Source organism: Thermobia domestica, chromosome 10 (assembly GCF_964235325.1).
Source record: "Thermobia domestica chromosome 10, izTheDome1.hap1.1, whole genome shotgun sequence".
Taxonomy (NCBI): Eukaryota; Metazoa; Arthropoda; class Insecta; order Zygentoma; family Lepismatidae; genus Thermobia; species Thermobia domestica.
This window is the reverse complement of record NC_137463.1, coordinates 215676082-215693414: the sequence shown is the minus strand read 5'-3', so window position 1 is coordinate 215693414 and position 17333 is coordinate 215676082. Positions and strand designations below refer to the sequence as shown.

At 35.1% G+C, this 17333-nt stretch overlaps 1 protein-coding gene across 2 annotated transcripts in view; it reads left to right on the top strand.

Moving 5' to 3' along the window:
• Positions 1–17333, top strand: part of LOC145662988 (monocarboxylate transporter 12-like) — an 881834-nt gene that overhangs the window by 818548 nt on the left and 45953 nt on the right. For both annotated transcript variants that reach the window (XM_081729091.1, XM_081729092.1), the window contains 2 exons: positions 3790–3958; positions 12346–12510. In XM_081729091.1, coding sequence (XP_081585217.1) covers positions 3790–3958; positions 12346–12510 — 334 coding nt within the window. The remainder of the gene's footprint in view (positions 1–3789; positions 3959–12345; positions 12511–17333) is intronic.

Sequence of the window (17333 nt, the reverse complement as noted above, 5' to 3'; positions counted from 1 at the left end):
TGGGCCTCTACTGGTTGTATGCACTGGCGCAAATCCCGGGGGGGTGAGGGGGACACGTGCCCTCCAATCTTGGCACAGGGGGACTGTCTCCCCCAATAATCCGATTTGAAATGTGTTTTTTGGGGAAAAATGTGATTATTTGTGTTCGATTGTCACAAAGGAAAGTGAGATGAAATTGATGTCCCACAGAATAAGGCTCAAATCTGCCCGCCTCTCAATGTTGAAGACAACTCTGCTCCCTGATCCTCCATATGATTGTTTTTCAACTTCACAAATATTTTGAGGGGGCCGCGGTGGTTCAGTGGTAGAGCGTTCACCTCTGGTGCTAGGGGTCTCGGGTTCAAACCCTGCTCCCGCCAAGTGAACTTTGTGGTGGACAAACACCGTGTGCGTGGGTTTTCTCGGGGTTCTCCCGTTTCCTCCCACTTTCTTCATTCCACCATTTCATTTATTACTCATTATCACCGTCTCCTTTAGCCTAACCGGCATAACCGTGGGACGTAAAACTCAAAATTTCATTTCATTTCATTTTTACAAATATTTTGAGCATCGCTTAACAAAAAAAGAAAGAAAGAAAAAAGAAAGGAAACGGCCTTACTTGTCGCCCCCCCCCCCCCATGTTGAAGACAGATTTGCGCCGCTGCTTCTATGACACAAGCTACTAAATTAATGCAAGTGAAGGATAAAGTATCCGCATTCTATGATCAAGAAAATGTGCTATATTTTGTTGATAGTTGATAGAATACAGGGCGTTTAATGGAGACGTCAGCAGCAAGGATATTTGTCCCTGTCTCGATTAGGCCAATAGCTGATACATTCTATGTATTAGAAATTCAAAATATTTTTGTAAGCTGTATTTTGTGATTTTAGATCCAGCGGTTCGAAAAGAAATGTATAATAATAGTAAAAAGAAAAATGGTCTATGTTTAGCAGAAGGGATCCAGCTCTTTTTTCTAAAAAAATTTACAATTTTGGTTATTTTAATTCACATTAGGTTAGTTTAGTTCAGGTTAGGTTAGTTTAAGTAAGGGTAACTGTTTAGTAATGTGAAGCAAGCACTAACGAAGACAGAAAACAACATGTCGTGCGGGGCTCTAATCCGCCTTCACTCGCTAACGCTCGCTCGGCAATACTGCCTGAATTAAATATTATTAACCTAACCTAACCGAATGTGAGTAGAATATCGCAAAAAAAGTCGGTTAAAGACCTGGCCCCCCAAAGCTAAACGATAGCCCAAGTTAGTTTAGGTCATATTATGTTAGTGTAGAGGTCCAGCATAATTTTCCAGAAAATGATACGAGGGCCATCCGGAAAGTGGTACCCGTTTGTGCAAAAAAGACACAATAGTACCTATCAACAAATATACACATTTTTATTGGAAAGAGCATACTTTACACTACTTCTCCATATAATCACCAAGCAAATTGAGGTATTTGTCATACAGTGTGACGAGTTTTTTTATTCCAGCGTCATAGTCCTCCGCCGCCAGCGTATTGAGATACGTAGTTACGCCTCGTTTAAGTTCTTCATCGCTGTCAAATCTTTTTCCCGCCAGGAAGTCTTTAAGCTTCGTAAAGAGATGAAAATCCGAAGGGGCCAAGTCCGGGCTATACGGTGGATGGTCGAAGGTTTCCCACTTGAATTGCTGCAGAAGTTGTTGTGTTTTCGCAGCTGCATGGGGCCTGGCATTGTCATGAAGGAGAATGACGCCTGTAGACAACAGATCTCGCCGTCGATTTTCTATTGCCCGCCGTAATTTCTTTAATGTTTCACAATACGCATTAGCATTAATTGTGTCTCCACGGGCCATAAAATCAATGAGCAGTACACCTCGTCGATCCCAGAATATAATTGCTATGAGTTTCCTGGTGGACGAAACTGTCTTGAATTTTTTTTGGTTTGGTTGGTGAATGACCGTGATGCCACTCCATGGACTGTCGTTTACTCTCCGGTGATGCATAACAAACCCATGTTCCCCTGTAATGATGCGATTCAGGAAAGAGTCTCCTTCATCGGAATAACGTCCCAGAAACGTCAGTGCTGCAGCCATACGCTTGGTTTTGTGCTGTTCATCTGTGAGCATGCGAGGGACCCACCTTGCACAGATTTTTTAATAATGCAGATGGTCTTTGACAATTTCATGAACAATTGTTCGAGACACATTAGGAAAATGTTCACAGAGTTCATCAATTGTGACGCACCGATCGTTCCTCACGCATTCGTCTACTGACCTCAGCAGTTCGTGTAATGACAGATGGTCTCCCTGAAAGCTCCTCGTCGTGTGTACTCCCCCTCCCCAGGTTGAAATTGCGACACCAGCGCCGAACAGACGACTCGTCCATCACATTGTCTCCATACACCTAGTTTAATTGGCGATTAATTTCACATGGTTGAACGTTTCGTGCATTAAGAAATTTAATCACGGCCCTCACTTCGCAACTGGCGGGGTTCTCAATTCGTTTAATCATTATAAACGAGCACAGACACAACACAGGTACTGCTAGTGTCACGCAACCTCGCACAGAGCAGGCAGACAAGACACTGACGCGGTCTGACCTTTTCCAGCGGCTCCCCGAGTCGTTAGCGCTTCATGCGGCGCAAACGGGTACCACTTTCCGGATGGCCCTCGTAGAATTTCGTTTATTTCTACTAATATTTGGTTAGTTTAGGTTAGCTTAGGTTAGTTTAGGTTAGTTTAGGTTAGATTTGGTTACGTTATGTTAGGTCTAAGTACTTGTATCATCCATTTCTCCTGTAAATTTTGTGTTTTTTACGTGCTTCTGGACCCTTTCTGCTAAACATACTCCAGAGAAACTAAACTCTCCGTTCCTTAAGAGTTAAATAGACCTACCTACGCTTACCAATTTCGGAGAACTAATAAATGTCGGGAAAAGATTTACTCTCTTCCTACATCTTTAGGGAGCAAATTTCGCAAATATTCGTCTTAGCCACAGTTAGACCCTAGGTAGAATATCTGTTCAAAATTGAACAATGTCGGAGATCTGATTGTCTGTGATCTTACTCGTTTTCATAAGTAGATAAATCATATTTTCTAAAAGAATTGTTTTAACTATTTTTTGATATGTTATCAAATAATTTATTTTCTTCTGATATTTAGGAAGTATTTCATTTCAAAGTCAAAATGTGTTTAGATGTGCTAAATGGATTTCGTTTTCAAAATTTGCAAAGTATTACTGATTTGCAACAGGCAATAAATTAAGTTATTAGAAATGCATTTAGATTGCGTATATGGGTAGGCAACGCCAGTTAATTATTACTTCAACAGGTGGGAGAATGACTAAGGGTTTATTCGAGACCTTTCTGTGGTGACTCTAACGGAAATCCTAGAAACTGTTACGATACGTGTTCTTTTATCTGTTCGAAATCAACTTTTGTCCATGTAATATATAATAAATAGAAACTTACTTGAGATTGAACCCCATCCTTCTTTCCTTAATGGAAACATATGTATATAATAACATCGAAATGTTAATGAGATTTCTATAAATTTCTTGTTTCTAGACATTAAAGGTGATTTATTTTTAAAGTGAAAGAATGACTAAGATTTGTATGGTATTACTATGTTCTGTTGACTTGATTCCATAAAGATCACCACCTCTTCTTCAATTATTACTTTTATGTATAATTTAGAGCATTTCCTATCCAGTTTATACTTTTTTAATACTTCTTTAGATCATTTGTAGCTTCTTTGTATCGTAGAATTTAAGTTGTATAGTCATATGGTGAACCGCCGTTATTAGTAACCAAAAGGTTGTTCGTTTCTTGCAGCGTGGATTGGGGTACTGTGTTTCGCTGTCTCGCTGCTCTCTGCTCCAATCGTCGTTGCATTCTGTCGTCGGAAGTCAACGCGACTCACCGCGGTCTTCGGTGGCCTCGTCATGGCGCTTGCCTATCTCTTCACCTCGTTCGCTCAACAGATTCATCAGGTCTTCCTCAGGTCAGTCCTCATTATTTCTTTACACATCATTATATTAGTTATCTATTGTCTTTAGTTTAGATCCTGGATCGGTTAGAGTCCTCGATTGGAGATCCCTTTAGTAGCAGGTCTAATTCCTCCATTGTAGGCACATCCATTCAAATAGTTTAAATTTTCTTGAACGTATTAGTTTTACTCATTAAGCTAATTGCACTGTGTATGCATGTTTTCTTGACTTCATTGCACTCCATAGTAAGAATTCAAATTAATTTGTAATGATATGTTGTGCTAAATCAGGGATGTCAACTACGCAGGCGTTACATCGCAGTGTTTCATTATAATTCAAGGGAACTGTCGAGAAAAAATCTAACAATTCGTAAAAAACGTACATGATTTAACAATTAAAAATTCGTATAAAACGTATATAGTTTATAAAAGACAATACAAGGATACAATATATTGCAGCCCAAAAGCATTGAACTGTTTAAAAGTAGCTGTTTTCCTCAATGGGAAGGAATGCCCAAAAAATTTACTATGAACTATGAGGCAGCCATTTTGAAACGATGTGCTGCAAGGAAACCATTGAAGTGCCAAAAGAAAGGACATAAAACTTAATTATGGAGACGTTTGTTATTTATATCTTTCAAAACGATTGCAATAATTATATTTTGTAATAATGTAATGTAATATGTAAGTTTTACGTCCAACGTTTATGCCGGCCACGCTCAAGGAGATGATGGTGATGAGAAATGAATGAAATGATGGAATGAAGAAAGTGGGAGGAAACGGGAGAACCCCGAAAAACTCACGCACTACAAACAAGGGATTTATAGTACCGTACATCAGTTCCTCTCCAGATAATATTAAACTTTCTTCATGTAAGAATGAGTGAACACTCATTTCAGAACTCTCAAAATCAACCTGTAAGCTTTATGGGTCTTCTTTCAAGGCGAGAAGTTAACATCTAATTCCATAAGCTTCCGTGTAAACATTGAAGTACAGGCTAATCAAAATTTAATTTAGAATCAAAGTTAAAAAACTGGCGGGCCTGCCCTTAGTATAATGTTCTATTGCAAAAGCTATTCTATTGTTCTTGAGCTATAACTGTAATTTTTTCTACTTACTTACTTACTTACTTACAGTAGTACTTTGATCATGAATAAGATCCATGCACATCTGAGAGCAAAACATCTTTTTCTTCTATACACATGGCAGAAAAATTTGAGTAGTGAGAACATTTTCAAATTTCTGTATTATCCAAAATCTTTCCATCATCATTGACTACAGAGCTATCCAGACAAAAAATAAATAAATAAATAAAAATTTTAAAAAAATAATGTCATATAAACGAAGAAAACAAGCTATAACAATTTGTTATACAAATAGTTTACCAAATATTAAATAACTTTAACGCCAAATTTATACTAAAGAATAGATTAATTGTTCTTTGCCATTCTCAAAGTGTTACTACACAACTTAACACATTGTTGCAAATAGTTAAATAGATTACTAGTAATAATAACAATATCAATATACTATATAAATATGGACATCTCTGTGTTTATCTATGATCACCAATTAAAATACTTGTACTAGTGTATAACGAAGTATATTCAGTAGCATTGACCGTTAACAATTAACAAAATTAACTAATGATAATATGTTATCAACAACTGTTTAAATAATCAGTTGAGATTTTGTATCATTGTTTCCTTTCTGTTTTGTACTTTTCAAAATTTGTAACTTGGAGTCTCCTAAATTCCATGCTACTCCTTGAGAAGCTTAGCTTTGGCTAGTTATTATTATTCTTGTTGTTATAAATTTCATCAAATTTCAGATTATAATATCATCAGAATCAGATAGTGTAATGTTGTCGGACGAATCAAATTATAACACATTTAAATAATATTTTTGCAGGTATTCTGTTGTATCCTATTTTAACACGCTTACGTGGAAGGAAATTTGAGGAATAGAAGTGTATTATGCTCCTTTCTTTCTCCAAAACAATATTCCAATGACAATACAGTTTATTATTAAGCTTTGATTTCTTTTTTGAGTATGCATTTATTTATTTATTTATTGCGTTGAAGGGATTTATTACACTGAGAACATTTATTTATTATATTTATTTATTTATTTATCGATCTGTTTTGTGATTTATCGGTCTGTTTCGCATACGATTGAAATTATTCCCGAGTAGGTATAAAGTTGTTAAATTTACATGATTTGAACAGAAGTTTACGAATACCTTAATAATTGCCATACTTTAATAAACTGTATATACATACATTCATTCATAAAACGATTAAGAAAATTACGTATTGTCTTTATGGAGGTCATTTACTGGGTAATACATTTATTTACTAAAATGTTATAGAGTTGCTATTAAACCATATGTTTTATGTTGCTTTAGAAAATCATGTAACGTGTTGAAAACTCTTGTACAGTGAGAAATTTTGAACAATGGCGTAAATTATTAACACGTCTAATGTTATGAATATTATGAACATTACTGTTTTCAATAAATAGGTGATTATTATTTACAGTAACCAGAATAATTATATATATATATATATATATATATATATATATATATATATATATATATATATATATATATATATATATGGTGTTAATGAACTATACCGACAAACTGTAAAAGGTGGTTCCTCACATCAAAATAAGAGAAAGTTCATATAGACCTATGGCGAAAAATGCATAGTTTCAGAGCTAGGGCTGTCCAAAATCGCGAAAAGCTAAACTTCAACAGACCCTATTTCGAATTCCAGAAACTGTGAATGGTGGTTCTTATCAGCGTAAATTAAATGACACATACACAATCCCAAAGTGCATATTTTTATCAATTTTCAATAAGTGTACAAGGTATTCCCTGCAGGGTAGTTCTCAGATATGCTCTCAATAGAGTTTTCAGATATATCATGTTTTAAAGGAGGGTCTAAGTAGGTAGGAGGTAAGCCTTGACAACAATGAACATCCAATGCTTTGTAGGGAAGTTGGAGGTGTTAAGAACAGGCAGGCAGCTCCATGTTTTTTAGTGTTCAGAATAACGTGTGATGCGATGTATTTTGTCATGGTATATTTCACGTTTTCTTCGCTTATAAGCGTGAAAGAAAACATTGCAGCATGCGTTTTCCCGAGTACGAGAGACCGTTCTGCTGACGATCCTTATAACTTCCGACATCGCGCCAAAGGATTCCGTGTTCACTGCTATCAAGTCTTTTATTTTGCCTACTTTGGACCAATCCTAAAGTCAGGGCATATCTCAAAATTCGTTTGATGGCATGTCTGGGAATTTTACCCTGCAAGGAATACTCTGTACACATATTGAACATTAATGAAATGTGCATTTTTGGACTACGTATGCATGTGTCACGCTGTTAAGGACGACCATGCACAGTTTCTCGAACTCGAAATAGGGCCTTCTGAAACTTGGCTTTGTCACGATTTTGGACAGCCCTAGCTCTGCTACTATGAACTTTCCCCCACAGCTCCAGATGAACATTTTTCTCTTATTTTGATGTAAGGAATTACCTCTTACAGTTTGTCGGTTTTGTTCATTAATACCCTGTATATATTGCCAAGGAAGAGGAAATATTTGTGCTTGAAAGATGACAATCCAAACATATTTAATTAAGGTATTCTTTTGTAAACGAAAAGTTCATGTATTTCACTAGTGTATCCCTAGATAATAATATGGTTACTTATTAATGATGGGATGTTTGTATAGTAAACTGAAAATAAGGCTTGTGTTGTAACACTGCCTCTGAGTCTACGAAGTGAAGCATTCAAGCTATTAGGATTCGTAATTAGAAAAGGAAAAAAATTCGGAGTTAGAGTATGCGTCTTCTATTTGGAATCCGTTTCAATTTAAGAAAAAACGTAACAATTAGAAAGAATACAGGCAAAATTTTCGAAATTTCTAACCTACAAAGAAAATTACATTTATCCTACTTACGACAACTATAAAACCATCCTTGAGAACTTTCGTCTTGCAACACTAGAACAAAGACGTCTTATGATTGATTTATTATTCATTCAGAAAGTAACTCATAATATTTTAGACTGTCGTGATTTAGTTTCTTCATTGAATTTTCATGTTCCTTCATTAAACACACTGGCCTCTATTACTGTAAAAAAAATCAAAAATTAATATATTGATCAAATCACCAATCTGGAGAACAACAGCTTTGTATAATAGAATCTATGTAAATAACAATGAATTGGATATATATATATATATATATATATACAGATGGTGATCAGAAAAATGGAAACACCTGTAGTTGGCAACACGTCAGATGTATGGGTTGGCAGTGGTGTCGTGGCGCCCGCAGCGCCGGACCGATAGTGGTGGTGTGTTAGGTCGGTCTCCATACTACGTCAGGCTCAGTGGAACAGCAGTGTCCAGTGGCTGCAGCAGACGGAGGTAGTGTAAAATGGGAGACCTCTCAGATTTATAAAGAGGGCAAATTGTTGGTGCGCGGTTATATGGAGTGAGTGTGACGGCAGTGGCTACTGTGTTAGGTATGTCACGTGGGACAGTGTCGAATGTGATGACGGCCTACACAACACACGGGAAAACCACATCGGGGAAGCGGAACAGTGGGCGGATGAAAACCATGAGTGATAGGTCACGCCGGGTATTAAAGCGCATTGTCACGCAGAACCGTCGTGCCACTACGGAGCAAGTGACGGAGGAACTCAATCAGCACCTCCCCCACCCTGTTTCGACAATCACAGTCCGCCGCGAATTACATGACATGAACTTATGGGGTCGTGTTGTACGGGCCAAATCGCTCATCAGGGACCATAACGCTTTCGCACGCCGCAAATTGTGCCGCGACCATGCAACTTGGACCGTTGAGGACTGGAAACGTGTGATATGGTCGGATGAGTCATCCTTCACCCTATTCCCAACCACGGGCCGTGTTTATGTGTGGAGAACGCCCAAAGAAGCTTATGATCTGAAGTGTCTCCGCCCAACTGTGAAACATGGTGGCGGCTCGGTGATGCTGTGGGCCGCAATATCATGGTTTTCATTGGGTCCTGTGGTCACACTTAGCGTACGAATCACTGCCAACGATTATGTCGCAATTTTAGGAGACCACTTGCATCCTATGGTCCGGATATTGTTCCCGGACAATGACGCCATCTTCCAGGATGATAATGCACCCATTCACACAGCTGGCGTTGTTGCAGCGTGGTTTGAGGAACATCGGGATGAAGTTCAACACCTCCCTTGGCCCGCCCAATCCCCAGATCTCAACATAATTGAACATCTGTGGTCCGTCTTGGAAACACGACTCCGGCGACGATTTCCACCTCCATCCTCTCTCACAGAACTTGCCGATGCCCTGCACGAGGAAGGGTGTAAAATTCCACTTGCTACCATTCACGATCTCTATGCCTCCATCCCACGTCGCATCAAGGCTGCTCTGAAGGCGAAAGGTGGCCCGACACCATATTAATCTGGTAAGTTGCAATTTCGTCAGGTGTTTCCATTTTTCTGATCACCATCTATATATATATATATATATATATATATATATATATATATATATATATATATATATATATATATATATATGATATGTAGCATAAAAAATTTAGAAATTCTGTTATGAATATGTAATTATGTAATTGGGCTATAGTCTGTTGTGTTGACAATAAATACATAAATAAATTAAGATCAAACTTTTTTTTTTGTTAAAATGAGAAATATGTTTATTCCAGTTTAAATTGCAATTAATGTTTGAATGCGATTAGGTTATTTTTAATATCTTATGATAAAGTAACAGTAATATTAATATCATCATAAAATAACATATATTTAACAGAAGAAATAGTGTGTACCAGATATTAACGTGTGTAAAAAAACAATGACTCAAGTTCTGATCCTTATGGTACACTAGATAGTATTTTACCTTTGGAGGAAATGGAACTGATATTTTCCATTAATTTCTTTGGAGTACTTGTTATCTACTCTTCAAGTAAAATCCTATCTGCTTATTAGCGATTCCTCTCACGCCATGAGAAAAGAACTTTTCAAGTAAAAGTTCGTAAATATCAATGTCAAATGCCTTCGTAATATCAACAAAGAGATCGAAGACTCATTCCTTGTACATTACTTTCACAGTTTTATCGTTATCAATACAAGGAGATTTTAAAGTAAAAGTTGTCCAGGGACACTTAAATAACCGGGACACTTAAGCGAATAAGCGGAATATTTCCGGAAATTAATTAAATAACACATTTTCATTTAAATCTATCACAGATCTATAATCAAATGACAGATGCTTGCACATCGTTCTATTCAGGCACCCTTTTAAGACTGATTCGTGACGCTTTCTTGACGATATCGTCATTATAACGCTAGCAGTTTGTTTATATATATATATATATATGTGTGTGTGTGTATGTATGTGTGTGTGTGTGTGTGTGTGTGTGTGTGTGTGTGTGTGTGTGTGTGTGTGTGTGTGTGTGTGTGTGTGTGTGTGTGTGTGTGTGTGTGTGTGTGTGTGTGTGTGTGTGTGTGTGTGTGTGTAATCAATTCGGTTGTCAGAGAAAGAATGACTGATTTCTAAGAATTCATTCTTGGTTATCAATCCTTCCTCTTCTACTTTTGGAAAACCTTGTTCATATCAGAGGTAATGAACGCATTTGTTTTCCTACTGGTCAGCCGTTGATATAAGTTTTCAATTAAACATTTTGTTTAATGATGTAGAACACTGAAGGGAATAATGGAGTAATATTGTCTGTTTTCCAAGTGATCAGTTCGCTACTGGGTAATTTACAAGAGCAAACTATTGTAAACATCGTTTGTCATTGCTTGTTTTATGTTTATCTTTTTATTTTGTTAATTTAAGATAATTATTTTATAAGCGAAGCATTCTAGTTGTATACGATTCGTAAAATAATTTTATATATAAAAATAAATATACCAGAAATCTTAGCCCATATTGTTCCTTGCACTTCGAGTGCCTATCATACACTCTCATAAAATTAATTTCGTATCACAATGCGAACTGGATTAACACAAACATTTGATATCTAACAGGAAACTAGTTTAGAAAGAAATGGTGCGACAGTGAGGCAACAACAGCTAAAAGAAAAGGAAAGAATCGAAAAGCCAAGAATAAATGTCGTTACACACAACAAGAATAAATGTCGTGTCACACAAGAATGATGACATTTTGTTATAAGAGAATTTTAAAATTCATTTATACCTGAATGTGCTTTCTGTTACTAGCTATGGATTTAACAGCTTTGATTTTTTCATCTTAATTTCAATTTGGAAGTAACTTAATGCTTTCTCTGCTATGAGGTGTTAAGGGTTTGCTTTCATCTCTCTGCCAATCGGCGTCAGTTTGAATAAGTAACAGCGTCATGTGTACACCTTGTGAAAGATTTTCTTTGTATAGTGTGATAGTTTCTCAATATTGAAATCGGAAGTGGTAGTAGATTTTCACCACTCCTGGTTTTAGTAGAGACATTAGAATGTAGCTAAAATATATTCGTGAGATTCTTAATTGATTGCCTGCCAGTTTGAATAGAGGGTTAAGACATGATGTCTATCGGTCACGAAAGTCGCGAAAAGTCACGAAATCAGAAAACGGTCATGAAAGTCAAGAAATTTAGCTTTTGGGTCACGATTTTTTTTATTTGTACAAATAAAAGTACAGACTGGAAAATTTAGTTCTATAGAACGTCAAAATTCACCTCTAACAATACCTATGGTCGCCTTTAGACGCTACCAAATTGCAAGCAAAGCACGCTTCTATCGTATGCATGAAAATTCGGTCTAATTCGCACCCAAATTCGCTCTTCAGAATATTACGAAATTTTATGGTTTAGTAAAGAAAAGGTCACGAAAAAGTCACGAAATTTCATTTTGGAATTTCAGTAGACACCCTGTAAAGAGAGAATATAATACTTGTTGCATATTCTTAGAACGCTAAATCAATTTTAAAAGAAACGATTCTCTCTCTCTCTGATCCCTTTTGCTCCATGCAGATCAATACTAAAACCGAAAGTTATAGTGGATTTGTAATTATTTGCATCTTTAGTAGACAGTAGACATAGGACGATTAAGTACATTGGATTGAAATAAAAGATTGTAAACAGTTAAAGCTGCTGGATAAAAGTACAAGGTTTTATAAAGAGAGAAAGATAACCAGGACTTTGAAACAAGACTGTGTCCTACATTACTGTTTATTTTCAATATAAATTTATTAAAGTGAGTACTTAGAAAGATCACATCATTTTATGTTTCTTTTAGAAGATTGTCTCTAAGAATTAACTGAACAATCACAAGCCGCAAATCATTTTTTAAATAAAGATTTTGAAATAGTTTGGTTTGTAATTTCTTTATATTCTTTATCTTTCAGTTATGGAATGGTATTGGGCGTAGGGATTTGCCTGGTTCGAGAGACATCAAATTTGATGCTTGCACAGTACTTCAAGCGACGAAGAGAGTTCGTCGAAATTGTGGTCCAAGCAGGAGGAGGAATTGGAATTACGCTTTTTTCCGTATTTTATAAAGAAGCTTTAGGGTGAGTGTCAAATTTGGAGTTGTACGTGTAGTATTATAAAGGACAGAGCTTGCAAGTAAAATCAACAAGAACATACTAAAGTAGACCCACTTCAAATGTTATTTTTTCTTCTCGAGTCATGTACAAAATCAATCATTGTTCCAATTCGCAAGAAACTGATTGTAGTAACTATCGAGGCACTTCTCTTCTATTAACATTCAATAAAATCCTCTCAAACATTTTATTAGCAACATTGACCTCACACGCAGATGAAATTATTGGAGATTATCAGTCCGGATTTAGACGAAATCGATCAACTATCGAACAGATATTTACCATTCGACAAATACTCGAAAAGAAATGGGAATACAATACCACCGTACTTCAGTTATTTATTGATTTTAGAAAGGCCTATAACTCGGTTAGGAAAAAACATTGTACAACATTCTTACAGAATTTGGAATCCCGAGAAAGCTAGTTAGATTATTAAGATATGTTTAAGTGAATCCCAAAATGAAGTCCGGGTAGGGAAATTCTTATCTACAAGCTTTCACGTCGAGAATGGTCTGAAACAAGGAGATGCGTTGTCGCCATTATTATTCAACTTTGTGCTGGAGTACGCTATAAGGAAAATCAAAGATAGCAACCAGGGCCTGGAGCTGAATGGTATTCACCAGCTTATGGCGTGTGCTGATGATGTAAATTTAATAGCGGATGATAGAAGAACATTAGAAAGAAATGCAGAGATCTTATTAAGCGCTTGCAGGAACATGGGTTTAGAAGTTAATCTAGAGAAAACTAAATACATGGAAGTTCGTCGAGATCATGATACTGCAAATTATGGATGCATTAAAATATGAAATACCGGTAATACTTTCGATAAAGTGGATACTTTCAAATATCTAGGGTCAATATTAACAGACGAAAACCATATTCACGAAGAAATTAAATGTCGACTAAAAGCAGGGAATTCGTGTCATTATTTAATTCAAAATCTTTTGTCGTCGCGAATTCTGTCGAGGAATTTGAAGCTTAAAATATATAAAAGGATAATCATTTCTGTTGTGCTGTATGGTTGCGAAACTTGGTCGCTTACTCTGGAACGTTGACTGAAAGTACTTGAGAACAAAAACCTGAGACGAATATTCGGACCCAAGAGAAACGAAAATGGGGAATGACGGACACTTCATAACAAGGAACTACATAATTTATACCGTTTTCCAAACATTGTTAGGGTCATCGAATCTAGGAGGCTCAGGTGGGCAGATCATGTATCTAGAATGGAACAAAGTAGGAACGCTTTCAAAGTTTTAGCTGGAAGTCCAATCGGAAAACGACCATTAGGAAGACTTAGACGCAGATTGCAGGACAATATTAAGATGGATCTCAGAAATAGAAATACAAAGTAGAAACTGGATCCAGTTGGCTAAGGACAGAAGTCAATGGAGAGCTTTTGTGAACGCGACATTGAACCTCCCGGTTCCATAGGCTGTAGAGTTAGTTAGTTTAATCATGTACAATACACGTTTCCCGTAATTGCAATCTTGTAGAAAGACTGTATAGAACGTGAATGAACGCAAGAGTTCCAACACATCCGTATCTTGTGGGAACTTCCCAGCCATATAACTAAGTCATACCTCAACCTCAAACGGCTATTTAAGTGCACAGGTGTTTCAAATAATTCTATAGTCAAATAACACACCTCGGTCAATCAGTCACGATTCTAATAGTTTACAGCCAGGCTAATGGTTGTCACTAGCTGCCCAACCTAGTACCTGACGTCCCGATGTGTCACTAGCATGCAGGCAATTTGTAGACGAGCCGAACGCTTGGGGGAAACAGTTGGTAATAGTAATAACAATAACACTATTATAATAATAGCAGAGTTGCGTTTGTGTGTGTGTGTGTGTATGATCCTTTCACTAACATACCGATATGTAATATCAAAATAAACCATATCACATATTACAGTGCAATAGAACCAAAACGAGCTATAAAAATGCAACGCGGAACTAGAATCGGAACTGAAAACTTGTAGTATCGGCTCCAATTCCAATTATGCATTGCATCGTTTCTGCTGATTTCAGTTGTAATGAACTGTAAATTTACATGTTTTAATCTTGTTAACATTAGGCAAATAAATGACAGAAACAGTTGTAATGTATACTTACATAAAAGTAAGCTAAAAGCCAGTATTTTGATTATAGTGAAAACAATTGTAAAAAAATGTAAACAGTAGTCTAAAGATGTAATCATTTTGTTGTAATTCGTCAACATAATAAAATTAGTAAAGAATACTGTTGTTATTACTAAGATCAGAAAGACTTTAAAGAAAGTTGAAATATATATATAGGAGGCAATTTTATCATGATGTTCTTATGTTCCACGTTTGAAGTTGTTTTTTTCTGCTTAATGATTTCAACACTTCCGCTGTAATCTTAACTAAAGTTCATAAAATATTTCGTTACGTAGTTGACTCATTAATTATTTGTAGTCGTGAAGAACAATTACAATTTCTTCTTTCAAAGTTGAATAAAATTTTCTCCAAAAATAGATTAATGAGGAAGTCAGAGAGCAAAAATCCGTTCAATCATTTAGATGATTCTTCATAGTAAATAAATAAGTAAATAAAATGAAAGTTTAACTAAAATTGATCTATCCAGAATAATGGTTCTACATATAAAAGAACTCAGCAATTCTAATTTAATAAAATCGAATGTTTAGATCAATTTATACACAAGCAAATAAAGATTGATGTCCTTAGAAGATTTAAATGAAGAAGTTGATCTAGTTGAAGTTGAGCATATCCTTACTTAATCTATTACTACTATTATTACTGTTATTACTACTGCGGAACTTCACCCGAAATTGAGAGATGTAATAATCGGCTTACCTCTATAATAATGTTAGTAATTAGCTTTTGCTTATTGCTATATGTTAATGCCATTAATGTATATGTGAGGCATAAATTGCAAATTGCATTGCTTAAGAGTGCTAATTTAAGTGTTAGTTGGTAATAGTTTTAACTAGTTATTAACTTTCATTTAGTAATTTTACTATTCTTGATGAAGCCTATTGCAGCTGTGTTGTCTAATGGTTAATAATGTATTCTATTCTATTCTAGTCCATCTAATATTAAAATATGGCAGATAAATATGTATTAATCTGCCATATTGTGTATTAGTGTTATTGTGTATTAGTACAAAATGGAAACAAGGCCTGATAGAATAGTTATAAATATGTATTATGTACGTATGTACGTTGAAAAAATTGCAATGAATAGCTTAAGAAGCATTTACATCTGATTCTAAGCAGTTGAAAATTAACGATGACCAAAAATGTATTTTATTTCCACTTTATTCATGTCTATCATATATAAGTAAAAATTTGGAATAAAAATGATTAAGCTTAAAATCTTAAATTAAGCTTGAAACCACCTATAGACCAGAAAAGGTTTCTTCAGGATCAAACATACTTTATCCATCAAAATTCTTATTCTGGAGTTTATGCAATTAAGTGTGAACGTGAAAGCTCACACATTGCCCTGATGAAACGTAATATAAGAACTACAGTGATAAGAAGTATAAGTAACACATTATAGATTCAAAAGATTTACGGATTTTATAAAACATTTGTCTATAGCAATCATACAATAAAAGAGACCAGTATTAGATAAATCAGTTTCACAAATCTAGATGTTTCAGAATTAGTATTTCTGTCTAGATATTTTCGAAACTCAGACTTGAGTAGTCCATAGGAGGCTCATGTACAGGCTTTTTACTGAATTCAACAGACTTCAGTATCTTTACAGATATAGACAAAGACAAACGCAGATATCTTTACTTCTGGAAGAATTATCTGAACCGTATTATGCAAAATTAAGTTGTAAATATTTGTTAACGTTTTTGATAATGTTATTTACTTTGATATTATTACTGTTACATATTTCAGTATAAAATGGCTAACATACTGTGTCTGAAACTATACAAATAAATAAATAAATAAAATAAAATGATTCTTTGAGTTGCTTCCTGTTTTCGTTGTTTATTGAAAGAACTTTGTTTCTTTTCTAATATACTAGAAAAGTGATAGTAATCATGTTAAAAAGAATTTTTGTAAGTTTTAAATTTACGAAATTTCTGATATCGTACCTTGACAAACTTCATTGTTCATATTACTTATTTACCAAAATAAGTACTCAAATTTCTTTTTAATCTGAAATTTTAATTTAGTTAATTTAAAAATAATTTAATATTATAAGAAAACCAGAAGATGGCGTAAAAAAACATAGAAACAGTATAAAATGTCCACAGAGCAGACTAAGGTAACTTAACATTATATAACGTTAATTTTAACATTATATAAATACGTAAGATTATGTGACTTATAATAGCTTTATTAAACAAAGAAATAAGTGTATTTATATAAATGGGAATACAAATACGACATTTATGTAATATTCTGATTCATTGATTAGTATGTACGCCCTTTGTCTGTTTCAAGACTATGTAGAACTAGGTTTAACGTAACACTCTTTCTCGTCCTCATAAAAGTGACTAAGGTCCTTCTATTTTAAATATATATATATATATGACTATTGAAGGGTGATAGTTCATCCTGTCTTCATTTCTTCCCCACTTTACTTATTTTCTAAACTTATCTATATGTCTCCAAGCATAAAATTTAATATAATTAACTAAGTATATATCCTACTAAATTTTCTTTTGGTTTGGAGCAGAAAGTAGTGTTATCTTTCCGTTAATTCTTAGCCTCTATGGGAATAATACATTTATACACCCTCTTTTCTTTCTAATTTTATATAGTGGGAAGAGTTGACAGTGGCA